This window comes from Castor canadensis, chromosome 14 (genome assembly GCF_047511655.1).
Source record: "Castor canadensis chromosome 14, mCasCan1.hap1v2, whole genome shotgun sequence".
In the NCBI taxonomy this organism is placed as follows: Eukaryota; Metazoa; Chordata; class Mammalia; order Rodentia; family Castoridae; genus Castor; species Castor canadensis.
Genome location: NC_133399.1, coordinates 73,091,945 through 73,108,339, shown reverse-complemented (window position 1 = coordinate 73,108,339; position 16,395 = coordinate 73,091,945). Strand labels below are relative to the sequence as shown.

Genomic DNA, 16,395 nt, shown 5'->3' with positions numbered 1-16,395 from the left:
AGGAGTTTTTTGTTTGGTTAAATTTGGCTCCGTTAGCTTTAATGTTTGTTCGTTTTTATTATAAAAATATTCTCATCACCCAAAGAAAATTCATGCCAAGTAATGTGTAAATTCTAATAAAACATGAAGAGAAAATTTCTCACCCCTGACCCTCTCTTTTCTAACATATCCCACTCTGCTATACTTCATAACAGTCCCATGATATGGCAGTATATTTTTCTGGAATTTTTCAGTATAAAGTACAAGCTTTTAAAATGTGATTTCCCCCCCCCCACACACACACCTTTGGAGGAGTCATTCAAAAATGGAATTTTACTCTTGGCTTTGAATTCTCAGGTTACCTACTTGCAGTCCAATTCTAAGTTTCAGTGATAATTTCTCAGTTGTGTCTGATTTATAATTTGATTGGATTCATTCATTTCCCACCTCTTTTACCTATCACTGTTGCTTTCAAGACTGTACTTCTTCTTTCTCTCTCTTTATCTTTTTCACTCTTTCCTTCTTTCTCTCCCTTGCTTTCTGTCTCTTTGTCTTTTTGCCTATATTTCTCTTCCTCCTCTCATCATTTCCTCTTAACAAATCTAACATGTACAATGCAGTTTGTTAAACATAGACATTATGTGGTACAGCACATCTCTAGAAACTTACTCATTTAGCACCACTCAAACTCTATACTGTTGAATAACTCACCATTTTTCTCTCATTCTACTCTTTATTTCTATGAAATGGAATAATGCTAACATTGTCCTTTGTTTTACACAATAAGTCGTTCTGTTGGAGTTTTAGTTTTTCAAAGCATCCTTAATTTTTTGTTGTTGTTGTTGCATACAATACTCTTAGTCAGGTTTTCCAAGGTGGTTCTCCTAGTAAATTGGTGATTAGTGAAGATATGTATGTTTCAAACCCAGGAGATCCTTTCTGTATTACTATACATAAGGGAAAGTGCCAATGTTATTTCTTTCAACTTTTCTCCAGGAAAAAGATGGTTATGATTATTAGAATCAAAACAGATCTGTTGTCTGTATGTAAGTCTGTGCTATGAGCTTAAAGTGAATGTCTAAGGTCAATGATAACCTCAACAAGTAGATCTTACAGTTTTACCTTTCACATCTATGATAAGTTACATGACATGATATGAAATGGCAAATGTCGTAGAACTGTAAGACAGAGAAGTTCTGTACTGATTTCACTGATGAAGAATTTGGTTAGTACAGTCTCTAATTTTGCTGATATTACCATGTGTTTTCTATATTGCTGATGATGTGTATGTTCTGTATTTCTTGATATGAGATCCACTTAGTGCTTTAAGTCAACTTCATTAAGTTAAGCATACATATGGCTGTCAAAATAATTGGGCACCTTTTCTATGTGCTCACTGCTTTTGCCATTCCACTATAGAAACTTTCTCCTCATAAGAGATAGAGCTCAAATTCGAACTTGTCTGCCTCCAAGACTTGTTCATCTTCCTTTTAACTGTGATGCTGCTTTTTCTAGAATACAGCAGAGGGAACATTGGGCTGGTGGTTAGATCAGATGTGTGATCCAAATAAGTAACTTAGCTATCTGAGTATGTTTCTCTTTTATAAACTGGGAAAGTGATAGTGATACATGGTTGGAATTATCCTCAGCATCAACACACTAGGCAGGAGCCAGGCATGGTGATACACACCTGTAGTCCTAGCACCCATGAGGCTGAGCCGGGAGGATCACTTGAGCCCAGGATTGGGCAACCAGATTGGGCAACATAGTGAAACCTTGTCTTAAAAAAAAAAAAAAAGTGAGGTGAATTTGATCAAAGTATATTATATGCATGTTGTACGTGTCACAATGAAACCCCTTTGTATAATATGCTAATTTTTAAAAGCTATTTTTTGGTGAAATGGGTATTGTTTAGTGCCCTCAATGTTTATCAAGAGTAATGGGTGCAGTGGGAAGACTGGTGAGGACAAGGAGCTGCTCTTAGTTGGAGGGGATAGGGCTGGATGGACATAACAAGAAACTAGTGAAAATGGAATAGGACAAGTCAGGAATATTTTGGGCTTGGGGGAGAGCATGTTTCCGGGACAGGCTGTGTGCTGGAATCAGTTACAGTATAGGCCTTCTACAATAATTGTGAGGCACACAATTTGCAGTTACAAACCTATAATGCTTTCAGAAACCATGCTGTGAAACATGCTTTCTGAAGAATCAGGGCATTTTCAGAATTTGTTGAACCTTGACTGCATTGTGACTGTGGCCTGGAAATTTTAATCTGTTACTTTCCCTGGACAGCTTATTGTTTCTGATGTTGACTTAATCAGGATGTTTTTGATGAAAAGGTAGTAGTTTGGTAAATATATATTTTTCCTTTGCTACAAGCAAATGAAACTGGTGGCAAACACGAATAAAAGACCCACTGGGGATTTAATATCTAATACCATTTTAGTAGTTGCTATTATAAAGGATGTAAAGAAGAAAGTCTTCCTTTATCTAATTAATAGTCTGAAGAGTCAAACTGGCTTGTAAAGTGGGGTTAAGTGTTTAATGCTTCGGTATAGACGGAACATGGTAAGATTTGGCACTGAAAGAAAATTCATTCAGCAAACAGTATCACTTCATACTACACACTTTGCTTAGTCTAAGGGACAGAACCAAATCAAGTCCCTGAGAATAGGATTTGTTCCTATTCTCGGGGACCTTAAAAACTAGTTCAAGAGTCAGGAGGGAGCAGATACTGATATGGGGAGTATGTGGCATGAGTGTAAAGGATGGTGTGGTCCATTGTTCACAGAGAAGGGTGGCCTGTCACGAGAGGCTCATAGAGAGTTGTGATTCTCAACAGTGCTTCTGCAATACAGTGTGTATTTTAACCATTTGGGAGATTTTGTCAAAATGCAGGTTGTGATTCGGTAGAGCTGCACATGAGTAACAAAGATCTAGAAGAAAATCATTAGCTAACTTTGTATTCACTGGGTGGAAGCAGGACTGGATGGAAGGGTGCTATTTGAGTCATGGGAAGTGTATAAGAGGATAGAGCAGAATGACCTGTAGAAAGACAAATAAGGGTGTGTATATAGAGGGGTGGTGGTACAGTATAAGGAGATAGAAGTTGCTCTAAAATGTTAATTAGGATTAAAATATCATCATTCTGTGGATAATGTGGAATCCCAAATTTTAGCTTGGGTCATGACCTTCATTTTCATGCTCAGAAGGTCAATATACTAGAGGTGGAAGAGAAGGAAGGACCAGATTTTAGGAGTCCACGACAGTTGTCTAGCAAGATAAAAGGGAATAATATGTAGGAGTTGGATTGAGAGGAAGAACTCTTCGAGAATCAATGACATGTCTCCTAAAGTAGGCTAGCATATGGCTCCAGAAATCTCTCTGATATCAGAAAACTAAGTTGATTGAAACAGGGTACAAGAGTAGTATAATGTAGGGAAAGCCTTAACGTGGGTGGTTTCAGATGCCAGACCCAAAGAGCTTGAGCTTCTTTTTCTCTATTTAGGTGAAATTTTTATTATTGAAATCACTAGAGCAAGGTACTGAGCATAATATACTGGCAGCATTACTTAAGGTGCCATTATTAAGATGTAGCTATTTTCATCAAAGGTCATTTTTTCAATTCTTAATGTTTCTCAGTTATGTGGTGCTAACAGCATTGAGAGAATTGGAGCCAGATTAGATGGGGACTTTGGAGAAAAACATTTCAATGTGTGGAAGCTTGTTTAAAAAAAAAGATAAATGGAGCTGTGTACTTGGCATTAATAAACAGGAGGGTGTCTGTCCAAGTTGAACCACTCAATAATGAATTTTAAACGTGAGTTGCACTGGGATTCAGCAGGAGGGTAGGGCTTCAGGTGAGCATTTGAGATGCATTCATGTAAGGCATTGGGTAGAGAGTAAAGTAAATAGACTTTCCAAAATAGTTTGGAGAGAGTTGTGAACAAAGAATTGAACGTGGGAAGTGCTAGTTTAGACAGTAGGTGAGGGCATCAGAATAGTGTGGTGTCAAAGATCTCAGAAGAGAGGAATAGTACATATTTTGTATCACTGAAAACTCTTTTGTGTCACAACAAATTAGAAATTTGAGTGAAGACCATCTAAGTTTGGCAAAATTGTGATGAAAAGATGAGAAAAGAATACCAATAATAATAGCGCCACCTGGTGTTTGGCAGTATGCATTTTTCAAAATTCTCAGGTCGAATTTTTCTTTGTTTTCGTTACTTTTAAATATTCACAAATTTCTTCTTTATATGGTAGCCTCGTGTGTGCATGAAATAATTTGTTTAATTTTGAATTAACAGTATGCAGGGGCTCCTGCCAGTTTGTTTCTGCTTTGATTTCAACTTTGCCAAAAGCTTCTTTATCACGATTCTTCTGATCTGTCTGTCGCTTGAGAAATGTGTGAGTTAATTACTTCATGTTACAGGGTTACAGCCACACTTCTCATAGCCTACTTGCCTCATCTTTTCTGTTCTTCTCATTCTAAATTATTCATAATAAATAAGACTGTGTGAAGCTTTCATCTTTCATCAACTTCATGATTCTGAAAGTTCATTTTGCATTTCCACAGTGCAATTAGTGCAGAAGTTTGAGTTTACAAGCTTAAAGCACCAGCTTTCAAAGTGAATAGCAGTGGAAACTTGTTTTTGCTTTTTTTTTTTAATCCCAAGGAAAACCTGCATCCTTGAAAACTGCACAGCCATCTTGGGTGAATTTGCCTAGAGCACTTCCTAAATCCAAAGCATCTTTGAAAAGTTCTACCCTGCGGAGAACAGGAAGCATCCCGTCTGTTGCCAGCACCCACAGTGATTTGAGCACCTACAGCAATAACTGTAAGTTGGTCTTATGTCAGACTTTCGAAATTGTTGAAGGAGTAGTTACGAGAAAGACCAGTGCTGTACAAATAACTAGTGGAAGTTTTATTTCTGATTTAGGAGAAATTTCGTATACTGCTTCTTTGGAATTGCTCAGAAAGATTAGAAGAAAAACAAATTCTTTAAAAAAAAAAATCTCTGGATGAATGTGCTGTGAAACACTGAAATAATTCTGTGTTCAGGGCACCTGTTGTATTTTTGCATGAAGGAATCTGAAGTGCTTTATTTGAATTGATGTTGTTTTTCAAGTTTAACAAAAGAATAACTACAGGCTCTTGGAACCCAACTGGAAATCAGAAAAAAGGATTACTACAGTTTCATTTACTTTGTAAAAGACTGTCTCTCATAGTTTTACAACAGTTAACCAGTGCAGTATGACTAATATAACTTCAAACTCAATTCAGAATAATTTAAGCTCAGAAGAATGTTTTTAGTTTTCAGTTACTGCATATTTTGTCTTGTGTGTATAAAGTTGGGCGAATGAATAAAGCTGCCCCTTTCACTCAAAAGATGTATTTGGACTGAGTTCTTCTTTTCTCATTTCCTTCTTAAACTTCCTCACAAAAATAATTCATGAATTAATTGGTTCAAACAATTTTGGAGTGCCTGCTATGCCCAGGCACCGTGATAGGTATAATGAGGAATAAAAGGTTTAAATGAAATGGTCCTTACTCTAAAACATACTTGACAAGAAAGAAGATATTTATATGAATGACTAGAATACCAGATAAATTAAGGCATAAGCACTGGGGATGAGTGGAGAACTGACCTCTTTTCTTTTGGGTGAGGAAATGTGGACGAAGCAGAATAATAGTTACTGAACCATATGTATCATAGAGCAATCATACATTATTTAGGTTTTTTTCTCAAGTAACTTCTGTTACCTTGGTATTATATATGGAGTAACTGGAGCTCAGAGACATTATTACTAACCTGAAGTCACACAGCAAATGTGTGATTGAATGAGGTATGGAGCATAAGGGAGTGACTTAATAATTAATGAGCACATTTCTCTTAAAGCAGTAGCTGGTCTCATGGACAAGTAAGTACAATATACCTGCATGTAGCACTTTAGGAATACTGGGATATGTTAAAATTAACCAGGGTTAATCAACTCCTTATTATTTGAGTTTTGAAGTTGTGACAAAACCCAGAAGGGTTTGCATGTAACAGATTTCTCTATGAACTTAAAAAGTAATTCACACGTGTTATTTTAAGGTTATTTCGATTCCAGCTTTCTCTGTTCTACGTTATGAATTTTGAAAAAAAACCAAAAACTATCAAAACAGAGTTACCAAAGTCATAGTGATGGAACTTGTGACACATGAAACAGACACATTCTGTAGCCAGACCAAGTGTTTTCCTTCTATGGACAGCCATGTTGACTTGGCCACTGTTTGAGTACCGTGTCTGACACTCCTAAGGAGGTTGTAAAAATGCTTTTGTCTGTTCCTTTTTGTCTGTTAACAAAGGGGTTTACCATACACCCACAGAGCCTGTCTAGTGGCTATGTGTCCCTGTTGCAGATTGAGCATTCAGATCAGTGAGTCTTTCTTAGTTTGATTTGCTAGCTGGTTTAATCTGTTTTGTGAAGTGCCTTGGAGCTTACACATTTTTCCCCCCTCCATTCTAATTCACTAACAGCAAGCATGAGGGCTAGGAGAGTGAACATGGCTGCAGTTGTTCCTGCTTGAGCTTGCTTTGATCCTTTTAAATGACTGTACCAGGAGGATTTCGCAGTTGTACAGAAACTGATATTTCTTCAAGAATCTTTATCAATTCTACACTCACCCCACCGGCTGGTTCAGAGAGGCACTATGATGCTACCTTATTGACACTGCTGGTCGTGGGATCCTACAGCCTTTGTATAATTCCTTTGTTAGCCACGTTTACTGGGAAAAGAAGTAGGTCGACGATTTCTGGTTTGATTCTTTTCTTTGTAAGCATGCTTAAATTTTTGTTCAATAAATTGATTTAGGACCTCGCAATTGTTAGTTTTGCAATGTGTAATTTATGTTAACTGTAGTATTTCTTTTTCATATTTATGCTTATTTCGGATGTGAATGCATCTGTTTGGAACCAATTTTATTGTGTATTTTGTGTGTTTTGGGATTATTACTAAATATAAATCGGCATTGTCAATGTCCTTGGCATATAATATTATCCTATTATCCAGACGATTTGATGGTTTAATTTCTGGTTAAATAGTAGCTATTGTGTATCTAGCTTATAATTGTGTGAGTATAGAAGAATACCTTCCTAGAATTAAAATTGAAGCATCACATCTTTAATTATTTTCTTCAATTATGATTAATGTACAATTCCTATAAAAGTATGAAACAATTTTTTAAAGACTAGCTTAAAATATGAAAGAAAAGTCAATTTGAGCTGCAACATATCTGCTTCTGGTAATGAATGGTCATGCTAGGAAATTAATTATCTTTCGATCAGTGTTTTGATTCTGTTGACTTAAGCATTTGAGCCCTTTTTAAGTGTTCTCTTGCTTTGTCTGCTTGTTTCTTTGTGGTGTGATATTGTTGGTGGCATTATTTAAGAACCTCTGAGATAGCATAGTGCTGTTGTACCGGTTCTCAGTACTTTGGGATCCTATAGGAATAACATTACCTGGTTAAAGATGACTGAAGGAAGACATGTGAGACAATAAATTTTTCTCATTGGGGTTTTTTAGCAGGTTCTTTGTGTGTGCTTTTAAGCACAGAAAATTTTCATGTTACAATAATGATTTCCTTTGGATATTAGCATAGACATGGCATGGTGGTTTCTGTGCCAAACATGCTTGTTCATGGAGGTTGAACATTACAGGCTGTTTGATTTACCTGACATTCAGTTTTGTAGATCATTAAAGTAAGTGCACAAAGATAAGTGATATGCTGTAGGTCTTGAATAGAGCTGAAGGTTTACAGCCCATTATGCAATTTGGAAAGAGGTCTTGAAGGAATGTAATTTTGCCATGCTAGCAGGAATGGGAGGACCAGAGGCTTCCTTCCTTTTTTGCTTTTGCCTCAAAAGCATGTTTATTTTTGAGAGACAGATGGTGTGGAGTGGTAATGGGAGAGATGCAAACCTAAAGTATTTCCACTCTCTTGGAAATAGGAAACCAGAAGGAGACTAAAGAAATAGAGCATTCTTTTCTTTCACCTTTGAGACAGCTCTGGGTGAGTCCAGTGAGATGCAGAAGAAGGTACTCATCCTGGTTTTCTGCTAACTCATGTGGAGTTGGACAGTCATTCTTTTAGCCTCTGTCTGCTCATCTGATGAGAGGGGAGGACTGGATCATCTCTAAATTCCTTCAGCAACAAATGTCTCTGACCTCTTACTTTCTTCAATGCCGTATGATGTTTTATAGTTTGAAAAGGAGGATGTTTTGAGTTCAAGTGATTTAAGCTGATAAAAAGGATGAGTCTTACCCTGAGTTTTTTTTCTTTTTTCTTTATTTCTTGTGATGGGAATGGTTAATGAGTATGGTCTCACCTGTCAACACTGGGTAGTTGATAAGAATCAGTAGAGTATTGACACTTTCTCAGGCTGCTTCTAGGTTCAGAGGAAAAGCTTTGTTTTTGACTAGTGATGTCTGCCATAGGTGAGGAAGAGATGAGAGATGAGCAATATATACTGCTGGCTCCATGTTACAAGATATGTTAGTTCTTACACACTTCTGAATAGGCTTTTTAATACCTAGTCCACTATTAGTTTTGTTCCCATTCTCTTTTTAATGTTTTCTGGGGTGTATTCAGACATTCTTATTACAAAGTATCTGATTTGGCACAATGGGGAGTGTCAAACTGATGCACAAGGAATTCAGGAAATGAACAGAGTATTGGCTCTGTTTATACTTACATAATTTAATAAATAAAACAAGCTCTGACTTCAAGTAGATGTTAGCATGTAATAGGAAATGCTAGCTTGCAAATGAAATTCAGAGCAATAAGCCATTTTCCAGTAGGAAAATTATTTTTGCTCAGACACTTATGAGAATATGTCTTTTTCTTAATTCTGTCCTCTGTCTCATTGTGTATTTTATTGGCGCATACTTTGGCCTGGTGAAATGAAAATATGGATTCCAGAGAATGTGTTGTTGTAGGATGAGACAGGACTAAACACCATACCAGGAGTGATTTTAAACTATTATTAGAGCCGAGAAGTAGGAGACTGCATGTAGAATTTCACATTTGGACTTCACAGACCAACTGTCGGGCTGTGGCCCCCTGGGTATGACTGAGCATACATCTGGCCTCAGAGTACCATACTCAGTGTAATAGCATATGCACCAATATCCAAACCCACTGACTGTATGTAGAGGTGAAGTGATTCAACACATCTGGGCTTTGGCCAAGTCAGGACTGGAACTTGGGTATCCTAGATACTATTTCATTGGTTGAAACTGTTGTGCTTCTCTTACTATGTTGGAATCATTGCCTCTGAAAAGCTTATTGTCTGGGTATAGTAGCTCTGGGTGAAGGAAAAAAATTAGGTATCAGAATATCAGATCAGCTGCCATGTTAAGAACTGAAGTAGAGGGCATGAGAAAGACTTTAAGGGCCTCATGCCTCATAAACATCCATAAAGTTAGGATTTGCTATGGAGCAATGGGCCAGCCTAGAATAGAGTCATAAAAGGATGTTCAGTTTAGCACTGTTTGTGCTCGCTGTTAGGAAGGTGGAGCACATGTACAGTAGAGAGTTACAGGATGTACATATGTCATGTATATGTGTATATTTTCATATCAATCTGTAAATATGTATGTAAATAGTATATGTTTCTCTGAGTCAAATACAGACATTTTATCCTTGAGATACGGATTTTTAACTCCTGTGTGTTCTGAAGTTGATGATGATGGATCTGGTGCTAGAGCCAGAGCTAGATCTAGATCATGGCTAGAGCTAGCCATGGCTAGTGGTGGCCATAAGACAACTTACTTATGGGACAAAACCCCTCTGTGTGCCAGAGCCAGCAGACAGAAGTATCAAGCTTTGTGAGAAATGAATCATTGCTTCACTGAGAAATCGTTTTACTAAATTCTTTGTAAACTAGAGACTTTTATGTCTAAATATTAGAAAAGCATGAATTTAGAATCATAATGTATATATATGTAAGTATATGTAAAAACAAAATAAAATTACAAAAAGAAATAGAACAATGAAAAAGAAAGTGAAATTAATTTTTCAAAATCTGAATAAATGATTTATTTGCAGCTGAGTGTAACAAAAATTTCTTCCAGAAAAGCAAGACTAAAATCCTGAGTATTATAAAACAAAGTTGAGAGTCTAATAACATCATTTTACTTCCTTTATTGGATCTGATTCTGCAAAAGCTGAAGTGCCCATTGAAACACAATATCCATTTTGTGTGAAAATCTAAAAAATATGCTCTGTGAAATTTCGGTTCTGTTATTTTAAGACTTTGAAGTTGTTCCTTATCCATCCTATAGAAAGTTATGTTAAATTTTATAGCACTAGGGTCTTTAATACTATCATTTCCACTACCTTCTGGCCAATTTTGGAAAAAATAAAGTCTCTAGGTTCTTTGGGGGAGGGGTGGTAAGAATTGGAGGAAGGACAGGAAATTGACAGAAGCTTGTCAGCAGGAGGACAGTCTCTGTTGATTTGACCTAATATTTGAAGTGGTATCTGGCATAAGAAGACTTAACAGATGGCTCATTGTACAGGAATTGGCTGAGGATCAGGGGAAAATAATAGCATGTCTTTACAAAGTTCAAATGTGACAGCTACTAGCACTGTTGTAGGAGTTGGGATAGTTTAGCATAGTGAAATTTTCTAGTTGTTTTTACACTTATAATGTGTTTGTAAATGGGGGTAGGCACCTCATTAGGAATCAAAGTTGGCAATAAAGGAATTTATGATTGTGGTATTGAATAGCAGAATAGAAGTGGAATTAGGTGTTGAAGATTATTAAGAAACAAGCAACAATTAAGCCTGGGTTGGTGGAGGGGAAAATTTTACATGGAGTATAAAAGATAAAAGATGATGTCTTTGGTGGTACTGGGATTTGAGCTCAGGGCTTTGCACTTGTAAAGCTGATGCTCTACCACTTGTGCCACATCTTCAGCTTTTGGCTCTGTTTACCTTGGAGATAGGCTGGCTTGGACCATGGTCCTTCTGTTGTACACTTCCGCCGTCACCGGGACTACAGACATATACCACCATGCCCAGCTGCTGCTTCTATCCAGGTGGGGGGCGGGGTCTTGCAAACTCCCCCCCCCCCTTGGGCTGGCCTACAACTGTGATCCTCTGGATCTCTGTTTCCTAGAGAGCTTGGGATGACAGGCGTGCACCACCAAACCCAACTATGTATTGAGATGGGGTTTCACAAACTATTTGCCCAGCTTGGCCTCATACTGTGATCCTGATCTCAGTCTCTCAAGTAGCTAGGCTTACAGGTGTGAGCCACATGGCACTTTGTTATTTTATTATTAGGTGAGAGTCCCTTTTTTTTTTTTTTCTTTCTCTTTGGGGCTGGACACCTTTGTAATAAGTCAGATGTTGGCATTTCATCTTGTTGCTGTAGAAGCTGGAGGTCAGGATTAGAGCTCATCCTTACAGCTACCAAGGAGTTTGTCTGTTATTGTTCTTGCAAATTAAAATAGTGGTCTGCCTGTACTCTGCCTGACCTCACGAGATGAGCACTTCTGTCTACGTGATGAACATGGTTGTTGCATAGTCAGGATGGCTTAGATAAGATGCGTAAACTTGGACCAGGCCAGGCAAACTAGAGTAGTCCTGCTGTTGACAGCATACAGTTTGTGTCCCTGAGGATGGGAGCTACCATTGTATTACATATCTTAACACTCAGTAATTGATTCAGGGCAGAAGGAATAAATGTTCTGTATTTATTTATAAAATAAAATGTCCTTTTCTCTTTCATTACAGCTGGTAGTGCTCCTGTCATCAAGAATGAGGAGAAACCTCCCAAACCACCCTTTCAAAATGGCTCAGGATCCTTATATTTGAAGCCTTTGGTACCCAGAGCTCATGCACACTTGCTGAAATCTTCTCCAAAAGGTATGATCTCCTTGTTCACAGAATGAGGGCAAGCCTTTTAAAGTTCTTAGCAGGTGGAAAGTTAAAATTTGGCAATTATATTTCTAGTATATTTAGCAATTATTTATTTTTTAAAAGTCTGTTGACTAGGAGAGAGAATGCATTTTTAGACTGAGTTCTTGTTCTGAGAGTCACTGGGTTCTATGGATAAAACCTTTTAACATACAAATTGGCAGAACAAGAGTATCAGGTACAAGTGACAAAACTTCTAGTGTAAAATTATTATAAGACAATGCTCTAGATTGAAAGGAATAGCAATGGAAGATGTACTTCCCATCTGTGTCATTGTTTCACGTTTATTACTTTCATGTCTTTGATGCATGATCATGTTTTTTTTTCCTCTTTTTTCCCTCCTCTTTATGTTCAGTCTTCCTCTGTCACTTAGTTTGAAAGTGTTGTGGTTACTAGGAATAATTTTCATGTTTACAAAATGTGATATGTTCATAACATGAGGTGTTTTTTATGTAATCTTATGGTGAGTCTGAAGCACATCGGAACTTTTCTGTGTTCATAGTGAATTGAAAGCTTGCTTAACTGAAAGAATAATTGTGAGAAATTTGAATTATAAAATGAGACCCATATTTATATTAGAGAATTTGGAAAACAGAAACATACAAAGTCGTCCTTATTTTTATCAACCACCAGTTATCATTGCATTTCCTTCTCATTTTTCCCTCTGCATCTAAATTTGGAATATATGTTCCAAATATATCTGTGTGTTTGTGAGGTGTATGTGTGTGTGTGTGTGTGTGTGTGTAAATGATCACGTGGTAACTTAGGTTACTGACCTAGGGAATGTTATCACCACTTTTCTTTCTACTGGATTGAAGAGAAAATAGGCAAATACTGGAGAAAAGATTCTTCATTGTGCCAGTAGGTTCTCTTTTGTCCAGACTCCTATATACATTTCTGAGGCATCAAATGCCCTCCTGCTGGGGTGACATGAGTATGTGAAACTGTGGTTTTTGTTCAAGATGTTAAAGTCCACAAGCCACACAACAGTAGCTAAAAATGAACCCGTGGAACTTTGATCCTGAGGTAACTTTCAGAGAAGGAAAATTTAGACATTGCACTGGTAACTTTGTAGAACAGAGAACTCCAGTATTCCAAAATGCCTCACTATTGAACTTGTAAGTTTTATATTACAGAGCTTTTATTTTGAGTGGGAATCAATGCTTTCCATTTGTCATGGCCACATACTTTGAAGAGATTATCATCTCTATAAACTTTCACATAAAATACGGTGGCCCATTCTAACCAGCAATGTACACATGGTTATTTGATAAAAATGGCTTAGGGAATATCAAGTACAGGCACAGGCACTTTTCTTCTCCTGATTTATTGCTGTGTACCTACTCCATTCCTGGTTGCATTTTATATTTTTGTCAGTGTGGAGAAAAAGCTTAAGTATTTTTTTTCACAGTTTAAGTATGTTTTTCTTCACAGCTGAGAATAAATTGGCACTTGCATAAGCACGCACTAGAGGCTGTCTTTCATAAAGCCTAGCTTGTTCCTCTACCAGCAGGGGACTAGTACTACGTATTTAGTAAATGTGTGAATTCAGCACTTTAAAAAAGGAAGTTCAGAGGGCCGTGGGTGTGATTCAGTGGTAGATGCTTGTCTAACATGTGCTCGGTCCTATTTCAAGCACAGTATTAAAAAAAAGATGAAAAATAATGAACTTAAGTTATTCTTCTGGTGTGGTGTGCAGTGTTTTTATTTTGGCGGTGGTTCTGAGGTTTGAACTCAGGGCCTCCTGCTTGCTAGGCAGGTGCTCTACCAGTTGAGCCACTCCACCAGCCCTGAAATTCAGTTATTCTTGATTTAAAAAAACATACTGTGGCTTTTCCTAGTAAAACTGATAATTGTTTTTTGATGAATTTATATCGCTCTTAAACTATCATTTTGATATTTTGGATTTTACATTTAACGTATACTTGTTAAAAGTAGATTGCATGTTGGTGGTTTTTCTTATCTGGAACCCAAAATGTAGAGGTTAATGGGTTTCTTTTGAAAATAAAAAAAATCCAAACCATATTTACAAAATTTTGTAAAATGTATGCATACTTTACATATTTTTTTTATATTTTAGGTCCTTTAAGAAAAAGTCTGTTTACAGCCTTTAATGCAGGTGAGTGACCACTTTGAATGTGGATGGATTAAAAAAGAATCTTTTTTTAAAGTCGTGTTATTAAAAGTATTTTTCTGTAGTAATTTCTCACTTGTATGCTTACAAATAGAATTTCAGGTTTTGAGGTATAATGTGTGCCAGCATAGCATCAATATTTGAGGAACAAGATTGACAAGCCACCTGATGCATAAAAGCATATTTTATAAGTAGACTTTTAGTTTAAAAATGATTGTCTTAATATGGCTCATATGAAATAGAAACCACATCTTTTCCCAAGATTCATGCAATTTTAAATTGAATGATCTTTAATTGCTAAATAGCCTTAAGGTTTCATTTCAACACCTCCTCTCAGCTCAGCAACTTATACTTTTCTGCTGTGTTCTAACACTTCTCTTGGACATACCTCTCTCTATAACATCCTGCAGTTTCAGCCATTTGTACCACACTGAGAATCAAACACTTTGCCATAGATTTCACACAGTGTGCTCACTACTCCCATGCATCGTATGTAACTGATCAGGTCCCCCTTATACCACCTATATCTTTTATTTTATATGCACTAATAATACCATTAGTGATGCCTCTAAGTCCATTGCAGGTTAGAACAGGAAATCAAAGGAGAGAAATGTACTGTCATAGCACATTGAATGCAGGTTGTTCCTGCTCTGTGATAGTGTCAAATCAGGATGTGGTTTTTCACCATAAAGGAGCAAGTCCTTGCCCTTTGGGAGCTTACAGGATAGTCACAGAAATGCAACAAATAGTCATGAGTCCCAGTTGTAATTAGTTTTAGGAAGGTGGGAGGGCTACATGCTTTGGATTGAAGGATGTGATGTTGTGAGAGGAAACCTGGGCAGGAAACACATATATGTGAGTATGTTGTGTAAAGAAAGTAGGATGGATGACATATTGGGAAAAACTAGTCATCTTTGATGCCTACCAAATGTATTCGGTTTCCTCAGTTTAATAGGGAAGGGAAGTATGAAGGAATTGAATCAAAATTGTTAACCTGATCCATACAGAATGATTTAAACTTTAAAGCTTCCTAACAGGCTGAGTGTGAATCATGGCTACTAAAACTTTTGTAATTAAAAAAAAAGCAAAAGGAACTGTTCTGTATACATTGAGGTAGTTACTTTGTTTACAATCTCTAGCACATCCTAATATTTAGGAGAAAAAAATAGCTTTATGTTAGGAAGTCAACTCATGATTATCAGAAAGCTGGATCAGAATTCTATGTGTAACAGAAACTTCTAGACTGTTTTCCAAAGAGACTGTTCATTTTATATTCCCTCCACCAATGTCTGACAGGTGTCCACATTCTTGCCAGTACTTGATTTTGTCTGTCTGTCTGATTGTAGCTGTCCTAGTGGGTTTGAAGTGCTACCTCATTGTGGTTTCAGTTTGCATTTCTTTGTGTGCTTATGATGTTGAACATCTTTTCACGTGCTCACTGGCCATTTGTATATCTTCTTTGAAGAAGTGTCTATTCAAATCCTTTGTCCCTCTTTTGAATTGGGTTGTATAATTATTGAATTGTAGTTCTTTATATATTCTGGATATGAGACCTTTACCAAAGATAAGTATTTTCTCTCATTTTGGAGGCTTTTTAATTTCTTGACAATGTCCTCTGAAGCATAAATGTTCTTAATTTTACAAGGTCAAATTAATCTATTCTTTTTCTTTTGTTGCTTCCCTCATTAAAAGTCGTGGAGATTTAATACCTGTTTTTCCTTAATATTTTTGTACTTTTAGCTCTTAAATATAAAGCTTTGATCAATTTTATATGTAATTTTTTGGTGCTGGGGATTGAAACCAAGGCCTCCAGCATATTAAGCATGTACTCTACCATGGAGCTACACACTGAGTCCCATTTTTAAAAGATTTTTTTGAGACACTCTTGCTATGTAGTCCAGGGTAGCCTGGAACTAACTCATTGTATAACCCAGGATGGCCTCAGGCTCTCGATCTTCCTGCCTCCCAGCCTCATTTTGAATTAATTTTTTTTCTATGGTATTTGGTAGGGGGCCCAACTTCATTCTTTTGCATGTAGACATCTACTTGTTGAAAGTGTTATTTTTTCCCCATTGAAATATCTTGGCACCTTTCTTTTAAATAATTGGACATAAAGGAGGGTTTATTTCTGGGCTTTATATTTCATGGATCTACATGTCTTTATATGCCAATACGACAGTGTCTTGAAAATAAGTTTGAAATTTGGATGTATGAATCATCTGACTTTGTTCTTTTTCAAGCTTGTTGTGACTTTTCTGGGTCCCTTGAATTTTCATGTAAATTTTAGGATCAGCTTGTCAACTTCTACAAG

The 16,395-nt window shown here is 36.8% G+C and overlaps 1 protein-coding gene and 1 non-coding gene across 15 annotated transcripts in view; one reads left to right on the top strand and one right to left on the bottom strand.

Moving 5' to 3' along the window:
* Mtus1 (microtubule associated scaffold protein 1) overlaps nucleotides 1-16,395 on the top strand; it is a 139,784-nt gene that overhangs the window by 66,577 nt on the left and 56,812 nt on the right. For 12 of the 14 annotated variants that reach the window (XM_074054748.1, XM_074054756.1, XM_074054746.1 and 9 more), the window contains 3 exons: nucleotides 4,656-4,817; nucleotides 11,768-11,899; nucleotides 14,031-14,069. In XM_074054748.1, the coding sequence (XP_073910849.1) occupies nucleotides 4,656-4,817; nucleotides 11,768-11,899; nucleotides 14,031-14,069 (333 nt within the window). Of the gene's footprint in view, nucleotides 1-4,655; nucleotides 4,818-4,867; nucleotides 6,764-11,767; nucleotides 11,900-14,030; nucleotides 14,070-16,395 lie in introns of those variants that run through there. The other 2 variants (XM_074054759.1, XM_074054758.1) reach the window with 2 other exon arrangements.
* On the bottom strand, nucleotides 13,664-13,736 carry Trnaa-agc (transfer RNA alanine (anticodon AGC)). Its single transcript has one exon. It is a non-coding gene; the product is annotated as a tRNA-Ala (tRNA).